This window comes from Volvox carteri (assembly GCF_000143455.1).
Source record: "Volvox carteri f. nagariensis unplaced genomic scaffold VOLCAscaffold_60, whole genome shotgun sequence".
NCBI classification, from domain to species: Eukaryota; Viridiplantae; Chlorophyta; class Chlorophyceae; order Chlamydomonadales; family Volvocaceae; genus Volvox; species Volvox carteri.
The window spans coordinates 445,708-456,759 of NW_003307603.1; the positions used below are offsets into that span (position 1 = coordinate 445,708).

An 11,052-nucleotide genomic window follows, 5' to 3' on the forward strand; every position below is an offset into this window, starting at 1 on the left:
CTCGACTTTTCGAGGAGTGGGCAGGAGTGGACCGATTTGAGCATCGTACTCAAAGCCCCCCCAAAAAATGGAAATTATGGCCATTCTAAACAATTGCACTGCCTCGCAGAAACACACATGAGATCGCCATCGCCATGCCAAGGGCATATCCAACGATCGTTGCATTGAGCGGCGAATGTCGGCACCTTGAATCTCTTTGCCAAAGGCTCGCATTGCCAAATGGCAAAAACAATAACGCCTAAACTTGCCAGGCCATAAACACGCGTAATCCCTCGAAAGACGGCAGCGCATGAACGGCAAGTGTATGGCTGAGAGCCCAGGTTGGGTCCAGGTAGTTGGATTCCGTTGGGCAGCCTGTGAAGCTGTCAACGATGCACAAAAAGCAGCCTAATAGCGGCTGCTTGACGACACATTTCCTTGAATTCCCTTACTCGCAGGCCACGTCGCTGGCCTCACTCGGACATTCGATGACAAAACGATCCGAAGTCCAGTGTCCTGACTTAATGTCGCCATCAGCGCCATGGCTTATAACCGTTGGCCATCTGGGACTGTGCCTCCGAATCTCAATAAACCCATCCCGCGCCACGTACTCAAGAACGCAGGGTGCTTCCTGCTACGCACATGCGGACGCACAAACACAGAACAAAGCAAAGCTATGCGCGTATCCACGAAGGCCGCCCAAAAGAAGTGTTACTAAACGGACTGATTAGTACCAGAAGGCTCTTCCCCTGCAATGCCATCAGGAAAGCCCCGCTGCTCCAATCCTCGATTTGTCAATATTTATGTCAGAGCGCTTCATTTCCAGGACTGTGGCATGGCGACCACCGATCCGCACGTCTCTAGTTATCTCTCAACCAGCTTCCTGAACTTCCGGGTTCAGACCCCGTGGCGGGCCTCTGGACTGGATGTCGAGGCCACCGCAGAGGCCACATTACGCCAGCAGCAAAGCGTCCAGGTCATCCTCCTCTTTCTGCTTCTTGGTGGCTTTGGCCTCCTCAGCAGCCTTGGCGGCAGCGGCCTCAGTCGCCTACGGCATGCGGGAGTGACGAGGCGCGTAGAAAAGGGAGATGCTGATGTGTTAGGAGGAAATGCCAATGTGTTCGGCAAGCTCACGTCAACCGACGCCGCACACACCGGCACGTAAGCGACACGCGGTTATTCGATATGCGTGTGATCCCAGCCACCCTCTGCTCTCATGCATCAATTCTGGGTGCTGGACCCAAGCTACTGCAACGCGGGTGGTAGATGCTGCCAAGGAATTCGCTGGTCCACAGCATACGTGCCGGAAGCAGTAAGGGTGCTGTCCCGGCCCTGCCAGTACTCGGTAAGCGACTGTCGCATAAACGAGGCGCACCTGTTTGGCCTTGAGGTCATCGGCTTTCTTGCGGCCGTACACGTCGATGGACATATCCTGCTTGATGTTGTCAGAATCGTTCACTACGTTGTCCATGTTCTGAGGGCAGCGGTAGCCAACAATAGCCAAAGACACAGTCGCTCAAGGACTAGCAGTGCAAGTAAAGCAGGATTGCAGCTCGCATCAACGACCCCCATGCGGCGTGTATCGACCATCTGGCATCTCCTGCCGTTTCTCCGGAGCATGAGACACGGCAGCTCTCGGTGGTGAGCACAGCTTCAAGGCACGGCGTCAAAGAAAACAAGGAATCCCAATGCTGCAACCCTCTTCTGCGATGTTGAATCCAAGGTATGCGCAGCGCTCTTGGCTCCAAAATTCCCTCTGCCACAGCCACATTCAGTGAAGCTGATGCGCCGAAGAAGTTAAGCTCATGCACCCAACACGGCTCGGCACACGGTAGCGAGCGATCCATAGAGCTAAACCCTTACCAGGATCCGCTTGTCCTCCAAGCTGAAATTGAAGTTGCTGCGGGCCTTTCCAAGCGGCACAATGTCCCTGCAATACCCACCGGCGACCAGCGGGTCGTTAACCAAGTTCGAAAGAATAGGAAGGAAACGATGAGGGATATGTACTGCAGCCCAAGGAGGGAAGCTACTGCATGGGACGAGATCCTTACATCAAAAGTTAGTGCTTGTAACCCGCAAACCATGCGATACCCACATCAAATTGTCCTGCGCGTGGGGACGTTGCCAGGTTCGCGCTGCCGCCTCGCAGCGAAACTCGTAGTTCTCGCAGAAGGGGGCATCCCTGTGGCATAGGTTTCGAAGGGGCAGAGTGCTAAAGCAATACACGTGTAAACCGTGGTCTATGATTGTACTGCAAAGGGGGGATTGCCGATAGGCAAGAAACGGTACCTGAAGGCGTCGGGTAGCACGTCCCTGTTCCGATTCATGGCGTCGCCGAAACTAACTCCCGTAACCATTTTGTAAGACGTGCGGGCACCTGCAAGAATCAACACACATACGTCTGAATCTTCCTTGCATGTTTCCTGCCTCAAGCCAAGCCGTGCAGTTTTTGAGCATCCTCAAAGCTTGCGTACTGACCGTTTGCGAGGCACTCCAGCGAAGACGCCGAGAGCGGTTCGATGACAAGCACGGGCTCGAGGCCGCCGCCAGTTTTCCTAAAACATTGTGCCAGACCCTGTGCATGATAGCGGGTGCTTAGGCAACTGGTGCAAACACCTTCCGGCGCCATCCGAGCAAGGAGCTTGGATAATTTGCATCTGAAGGAGATCCAACCAAAGTCGATGCTTACCACACAAGCGTAAGCCTCCTCTGGCACGTCGGTTGCATACGCCATGACACGGACAGTCCTCCGAGCTGGCCGAAGGGTGCTTCCCCCTGAGACACGAGCGGTTCGCATGTAGCTGCACTTAAAAGCGACAGGAGAACAAACCACAGGAGTGATCCGCCGTGGGAACGTTGATGCAGCACACCGCTGGAGCAACGCGGAGTCACGGCGTAGCATTGTGGCCGACATCGTTCCGAACCTCCTAATTCGTCCTAATTGTATGGCTAGGATATGTGTGTAACAAGGTCGAGAGTCTGGGAAGCTGTGTAAAAGGCGCTTCCTTCAATAACTGAAAAAAGGGATTTGGGGGCCCTTTATACCGAATTCCTGATCCTTCAGATACTGATCTGTAGTTCCATACCATGTTTACAGCTAAACCTTTATGCTTCATATATCCTTTATCATAATTTTAGAGCGTTAATATTTGTGTGTAATTACTCGAGCTATACCTCAACTCCTTGTCGCTGGCAGTTGTGCTTGTCACGCAATTAGATCCCGCCGTAATGCTCCACCCAAAGCCCCCACTATTAGATTTAGATATGAAAACTATGTGTGCCCAAGCTTGTCCCACGGACCCTGGTAGGCCCAATGTCCGTTGGACAGTGCACATGCCCATGTGGAAATGTCCCAACCTGTCCTCCCTCAGACAAAGCATGCCTTGCGCTACCTTGCCAGAATCAAGTACCCTGCCGTCGGCATCACTTACCTGATGCCTGCCCATTTCCTTGTCACCGCATTTCCCACCAGTGGCCTGTTGGGCCATTTTGCTCTGGGCCCATTTAGCCGGCCGTGCTCAAAAGAGTCGGCTCATACCCCTCCAAGAGCCCGGCCCCCCCTTCCATTTCAACCCACGTCACCAGACGCCACGGCCTTCACCACGGGGAAAGTCCGTCTCGTCCAAGGGATTGGCAACAGCAAGGGTCACTTTTATGGGGAGCACGCACCACGCCTTCAGGACGCGTGCAAAAGATGGGGCTTTTACAATATCTTCCACCGCAAACTACAGGAAGGTCCGTCCAGCCATGTGTGAGGTGTGCAAGGTCAAACCATACAGGCACAACACAAACAAGCCAGGATCAGGTCAAACCAATCATTCACCAGGATCCAGCCACCTCAAGCCAGCTAGAAAGCTCATTTCAGGACGGCATGCTATCGCTACGCTGCGACAGCCGCAGCGCTGCACACCATCTGCACATAAAAAGTCTTCAGACGTCCAACTACACACATACGCTCGCTTGTCCAGCGAACCAGCCTGGTCCGCCGCTATCACCACCTTCATGTCGCCACTTCTTCTCCTTCCATCTTCCCCCCTCACTCCTGCCCACCTTCCTCACCCTCCCTATCTCCATCTCCATCTCCCACTGCAATCCCCTCACCCTCATCCCCAGATCCATCCTTGGCTTTGTTCTCAACCTCGGCGGCGACCGTCGCAGTATCCCCCGCCGCAGCCGCTTCCTGTCGCGGCGGTGCCTTGCCCCCAGAGCCCTGGGTCGGACCCGCCTCTGCAGCCGTCGCCGCCTCAGGTCTTCCTGTGCAGCTCCTCCTCCTAACATTCTCTCCCTCCTTCCTCCTCCTCCGCTGCTGCCGAAATTCTTGCAGCAATGCCTACGGTCGCCATGACCGGAGAGGAAGCGGACCGGGCGGGGTTATGGAGAGAAGCGCGACCGAAAGAGAGGGAAAAGCGGAAGGTACTTTGAAGTAGCACCAGCACCAGCACCCGGACCCGGACCCGGACCCGCACCCCAGACCCATCCCGTACGCACCCATACCCAACGCTGCACACATCCTTTCCCCTCACAGCCCCACTTCCTCATTCCCTCACCAACCTGTCACCCCCTGCTCCACCCCCCTCCGTCTCTCCCCCCCTGAGCCCCTGCCCTCCCGCCCGCATCCTTCCGCACGAGCCACCTACCTGCAGCAGCGGCACCACTGCCGGAAGACAGAAGGGCAGGTACACCCCCACCAGGTGCGTGTCGGGCACGTTGAGCCGGGAGGACAAGGCGGGGTCGGAGAAGGCGGCCTCGGAATAGCTTCGAGTCTCCTGAGCAGACCTACTGGCAGGGAATGGGAGGTTGTAGGGTTTTAAACCCTAGAGAGATGGTGTGATAGGACGAGGGGTCAACCCACATTTCTAAGTTTTATCCAGTTCTGTAAAGCCATCATCCCCACAGGCGACCCACACCTCGCAAAGCACCCCTCAACCGGTCCGCAACCACATACACCCACACCCACACACCCACACACTTTCCCCTCCAATGCTGCTGCTCCTCCCTTCTCTTCCCTCCCCCCTTTCCCCCCTCTTCCTCCCCTCATGCGCACCGGGACGCCTCCTCGTATCGCCCCTGCGCCGCCAGCCGCAGGGTCCGCCACAGCGCCGCCACCGCCTGCCGTACATGGGCACCCACATGGGCCGGAACCGCCAGCGTCGGCACCTGCCGGAGCAGTCGTGCCAGGGCCGCCAACGTGGCGGCAGCGCCGGCGGCGTCTTCCCGTACACGCCGCCGTACAAGCGCATCTACCTCCCACGGCGCCAGGCCTGTTCGCAGCGCTGAGAGTACCGTCACGCGGCCGACGGCGCTCGCACCGGCGGCACCGGCGGCAGCGCTGGTGTTGGCAGAAGCTTGTACGAGGCGCAGCAGGCGGCGGCGAGCGGGGCCCAGTCCCAACAGAGCCCTTAGCTGGGAGACAAGCTCGACGGCAAAGGCCTAGGAAGGCATTCGAAGGGTGAGGAGCAGAGGAGGAGGGTGGGGATTGGATCGAGTAAAAGAAGTGAGGAAGCACAAACAGACAAATGTAGAAGTACATGCAGACATACATATACAGAGTCATCAACTGCACGTAGCAATAAGAGTTGGCGGTTGTTGGGAATGCGGCTGCCTAGGGTTTCCAGATAGCCCCCTCGGGTAGGAGACCGGTGGTAACCCCCTTCCCCCCTAACCCCCACCGGCACAAACGCGCAATCCTAAACACACCCACACCCGCACACCTCCATGGCCTCCGCGCCCACTTGCGCCGAAATGAGGTCCGGCTCCGGAACCTGGTTTAGCACCTGACGCAGGCAGACAACCGGGGGCATAGCGGGATGGGGCAGAGGAGGGCATTTCCTAATTGATTGTGCGAAAGAGAAAAGACGGACATTAAAAAAATTGCCCAAATCCAAAGCAGACGCGGCGGAGGGGGAAGCCCTCCGTCAAAACGAGAACAGAAGGATATGGGACAGTACGGCACGGAGACACAAACGCTGGGCGCTAAAAGTGATCATCAATTCAGAGTGCACTTACCGGAGCGCCATTATATGAAATCCCACCTGTCGTACTACCGTACTGTCGTACGATTGCTGCTCACCTGCAGCATGCCCCAACCCGGCACCCGAAAGGAGTTGGCGGGTGCCGGTGATCCATCAGGGCCTAGGAAAACCAGCGGCCGCTGATGCGGCGGCGGAGCGTACAGCACAAAGTGCAGCACTGCCGGCGGCAACGCCGCCGCCGCCGGTGGCGGTAACAGGTGCGGCATTGCGGCCGCCGCCGCAGCTGCCCCTGTGGCGGCCCCCGGCGCGCCGGCTTGCGGCATCGTCATCGCTTCCCCGACGGTGACGCGGCGCGAACCGACGGTAACAGCCGCGACGTCGTACGGCACTCCGCCGTCCCCCGCAGCGGACGTGGGCAGGCCGGTACGACCCGGATCCAGCGGCCAGGAGCTATCCACGAAGAACGGCAGCTGGGCGTACGGCAATACGAACGCACCCCGGTGCTCGTCCCAGTTGCCGTTGACGCGCGCAGGCGTGAAGTACAGGACCTAGCAAGAGGCACCCGACGGTTGCAAGCAGGTCAGCAAGCGCTTTCCCTAGCTGACTCCGTACATAGTAACAGATGTACGGCAAGTGACAACACCAGATGTACGGCAATGCGCGGCACACAAGGCGGCGGCGGCTATACACGCACCCTGTCATCCGGGGCCGCTAGCCACATCCTGACAACCCAGTCACATCCTGCCTTGCCGCCTGCCTACCTGCCAGCCAGCCTTCCTGGCTGCCTGCCTTACCAACCAAGTTACCCCCCTTGACTCATCCCCGCCTTCATGAGGGACACGCGCCCCGACACCCCACCTGGCTGGACGCGGTCAATCGCGCAGCAGGTGACAGCACGCGCTTCAGAGGAGCAACAAACTGGGCCTCGAACTGGGGAAAGCTCCAAGTGAATGCCGCAGCAGCAGCGGGGGCGATGGAGGCGCCGCGATCCCCGCCGTCGTGATGGTTTGGGGAGGGTTGTGCGTTACAAAGGCTGAAGGACAGGTGCAGCTGTGCGGTGGCGCTGATGGGGAGGGGCTGACGGGAGGTCTCGGAGTCGGGGTTCGTGTCGGTGTCGGGGATCTCGGGGGTGGGGGAGGAGGGGGTGCCGGCCGGCAACGGGGCCCCTTCAGAGCGGCAGGGCGGGGCAGGGGAGGTGAGGAACACGGAGGCAGAGTGCGGCGTGCGGGGAAGGAAAGGAGTTGCGTCCTAACGGAAACAAAAAGAAAACTGAAAAGCTGGAAAGAACGAAACAGAGGATCAAGGGAAAAGTTAGGGTTGCAGAGTCACACTGAACCGGAGCGAACGTCAGAAGGAAAGAAGGAAAGGAACAGCTACACCAGGACGGGGTAGACACCAGCACGTAGACGCACCCAGTTGCGAGGCGAAGGCGGGTGCCGCCAGGAGAGCCGCTAGGCGAATCACGGACCCATGGGTCGGTCCCAACGCCGGCGGGTGACGCACAAACGCCACACGGCGGCGCCCCACGGATCCGTACGGCAGCTCCGAGGGACCCAGCCACGGGTCAGGCACCACAAACAGGTGGTAGTTGCCGGGCCTGTACGACAATACACAGGAGCCGCAAACAAAGGAGGTTCCAAGGTGAACACGATTTGGGTTTGCAGCAACCGGTTAGGGGAGCCGCGGGCAGGCGGCCATTTATGTCTTGTGGCTCTAATGTACGATCATACGGCAGACGTGTGCGGCGAAACACTGGACCGGCCTCACTCGTGGCCTCGTATTTCCCCCCTCCCCCACCCCCCTTCCTACGGGACCCTTCGGAGTTGCAGCTCCCTTGTCGCGCACCTATCCTGCCCAGCCAGCTGCCCCGCGGCCCAGTCGTCAAAGTCCCGGTCCTGGCCGCCCATCACGATACGGTGCAGGTCGGGAGACGTCACCAAGTCTAAGCAGCCGCTGCCGCCATCCGTGCCGCCGCCACCGCCGCTAACGGCGCTCGCAGGGCCGCCACCGAGCGGCCCCTTGGCGGCGGCGGCGACCCGGCGTGCAGCCTCCCCTGGAGCCACCCAGGAGGAGGCGCTACAGCTGTCCGGAGCGTCATGTAGTACACGCACGACCAGCGGCGCCTGGGCTTGGGGCGTTGGGGTCCCCCGACGGCGATGTGGAGGGGGAGGTGGCGGCTCGTTATCCGTGCGGGCAAGGGGGAGGCGATGTACGGAACACGGCTCCTCATCCCCCCGCCCCTCGCCCCGTTCAGCCCTCACCTGCTCTCCCCGCATTCCCGCCTGCTCCAGCACCGCCAGGCCGAGCTGCTGGGCGAAGTCCGACAACTGCCGGTACTCCAAACAGGAGTAGCCCGGGCCTGGGGCATAAGGACCATAGGAAGGGATCAACCACATTCAGGCAGCCAGGCAGCAGGCAGCCAGGAAGGGATCATCCGATGTGGAGGAAGCAGGGAGTGCGAGAGGCCCAAAGGGTTGGAAGGGCAGAGGGATTTGATTATTGAGCAGGTAGTAGTGGCACGCAATGGGGCGGGGGGACACCTCGCTGGGGAGCGGGACCACCGAGACACTGGCAAATAGGGCGGAACTATGGACGAGGTTTGAAGGCATATGTAACTTATTTTCGGGTGATAGGGGTTTGACTTGAGGGACGGGGAATGAATGAGGGGACGTCAAGGAGGGGTTCAGGTGGCGCACCCGGGCAGACGACGTAAACGGTGATGGTGGACGAAAGGGCCGCGGCCAGGGGCTCCGACACGGCAGCTGCCAGCGCTTCAATCTCGTCACGAGGCAAAGCCACACGGGGTATCCGTACAGAATTGTACCATACAGGAAGCGCTGTGTTGGAAGGGCGAGGTCAGGTGGACGGGAGGGGAAAAGGGGACTTGGTGGTTTGGGACTTGCGTGGTTTGGGCATCGGGGCTGAGCAGCCGGATGGAAGCACTTGGCTGGGCCGCAGTAAGTTGAGAACGACGTTCATTCATACTATTGGTTATCATACCTATGCAGAAGATGTAGGCCACTAGTGTCAACACACTCCAGAAGCGCCTCTTGGCTGGATGCCCGGTCTCCGTCATGTCAGTTAAGACGGTCATCTGCCGATATTACGCAAACTATCAACAAGCCCTAACTGTCAGGAGGATATTCTTTTTCATATTCTCTCATGGCAAGATTTAGCAAAGCAGATCGACAATGTGTCGTGAGTTAGCAATGCGCCGATGCATTGCGACAACGGCTTCTCAACGAAGCCAAAGTAACGTGCACATTGATGTGCTTAACATTAAAGCAAACAGACACAAGAATTCATAGCAGAAGATATAGTCAGCCTATCCCAAATTTCATGGATTCCGACATTATGGACGGCACAGACGCGGAACGCCAAGATTTGATGAATCCAGACAACAGGTGCTGTTGCGCTGAATAGTGGTAGCGACAACTAAAGGCGTCACTTCTCCTTGCGAGGCCATTGCAAGTCCCGAGGGTCGCTGCCCTACCGTCCACTTCGAACTGTCAGCACTGAGCTTTTGATCTGCGATTGAATGGGCACTTTTGCTAACTCTAACCCGATACTTACAACTGGTCCTTCGGATGCAGAGTGCTGCTATCCTCTGGTGCTACAGGTAAACATGAAACGCCAATCCGCGCAACGGCATCCCATGCCAATGTGCGTCTTGAAGCAGCTTGCGTGCGGATCATTACAAAGAGTGTAAAATCCACCGATACGTTCTGTCTGCAACAGTGTGCTTCTGGACGTACAAGTACACAACAGGTCAGCCGGCCAGGAAACGGACAACTGTCACAAAGCTACTTTAGGCCGTTGGGCATATACGCAGCGGGAGCTTTTTGGATCCTAACGCAATACATCAGGCATTGCACACCCATGCAGCTTAATTGTTATGACCTTGTAATTCTTGTTGATTCCAGCAACAAAACGTTGTAGGTACTGAGCAGGTGCCATAGAGGTGTATGAGCCATGAGTTGAGGATTAGACAACCAGGCGTGTCGTTAGCTTATCTTTGGCTTATGGCCGTGGGCCATGAATGCGTCAGCGACAATCCTCAAGCCGGTGCAAAGCTTAATTCCTGGCATCGCTCTGGAATTCACGTCGCTGGAGCAAGCGCTCAGCGTGCTCTGTATGAGCCATGACGAACTTTTAAGAGTGTTAAAAGTCTCACCCGAATGGCCTTATCCCGCCGCGCTTGATGGTAGGTGGCGCGTCACTATGTCGGAATCATCCTCATGTTTGGATGGACTAAATAGAGGCCCGTAATTGCAGCTTCCAATGATCTGTCCTTGAAGTGACTTGCCTTGTAACAAAGCTTGCAGTTGGCAAGCAGTTGCGAAAAAGGAAATTATCCAACGATAAAAGGTGGTATTGATAAATACCGTTTGGTATTGGAAGATTATGAATAGTTCTTGGATGTACCGTTGGTACGATACCGTTGGCCCGGTGAGCCAAGGGCCGCCTTAGCGGCGTTACATTCCCCCCCTCTTGAATGCGAACCCGTCCTCGGGGCGCCTTGAGTGAGGTGGATAATTGGGGATAACTTGCGCTACGATTTTGCAGCGGAATCCGTGGATACGGAGCGACGTATGCACCTGACCTTGGAGGCGGGCGCTATTTGCGCCGTCTCCTAGCATGCAAGTAGCTACGTGGCTAGTGAGGGGCTGTAAACCCCGTTTTTGCACAAGTGTGGCGGATATGAAAACGTGCGAAGCACCTGAGTCGACTAAGGCGACAGCTTTTGTGCTAGTAAAGTTGCACGGTAGTAGTGGCGCGGTGTTTTCAGTCAGAGGTTCTAGTGCAGAACACTTGGACTTTTCCTGGCAGGGGTCGAGCCATGCTTGAAACTCGCCGCTGCAGTTTGGGGACCTGGTGCGACCACCTCCGGGTTTAGGTTCGGAGAAGATATTGGAGTTTTTTGTAAACTCTTTGAGTAAGGTCCAACCGCGTGTTTGAAATTCCTTTTCTAGGTGGGCACACTTGGGCACCAAAATAACCGCACTAGTTGTGTCCGGAGCGCGCTGTTTAAAAGTGCTGAAGTTATTCAGCCAAGGATCGCGCGATCGGCTGGTGCGTTGCACCAGATATGCTGTCCACT

General features: G+C 57.3%; 1 protein-coding gene across 1 annotated transcript; it reads right to left on the reverse strand.

Annotated features, from left to right (window-relative positions):
• Window positions 1-931: 931 nt before the first annotated feature.
• On the reverse strand, window positions 932-9,027 carry VOLCADRAFT_107210 (uncharacterized protein; the record flags this gene model as incomplete). The annotated part of the gene is made up of 18 exons (XM_002956384.1): window positions 932-1,027; window positions 1,355-1,453; window positions 1,843-1,909; window positions 2,075-2,161; window positions 2,269-2,356; window positions 2,458-2,554; window positions 2,669-2,754; window positions 4,081-4,309; window positions 4,617-4,758; window positions 5,024-5,409; window positions 5,691-5,753; window positions 6,050-6,499; window positions 6,810-7,117; window positions 7,364-7,548; window positions 7,797-8,074; window positions 8,213-8,310; window positions 8,648-8,788; window positions 8,952-9,027. 18 exons carry the CDS (start codon window positions 9,025-9,027, stop codon window positions 932-934), a joined length of 2,976 nt encoding a protein of 991 aa, XP_002956430.1.
• Between the last annotated feature and the right edge of the window lie 2,025 nt (window positions 9,028-11,052).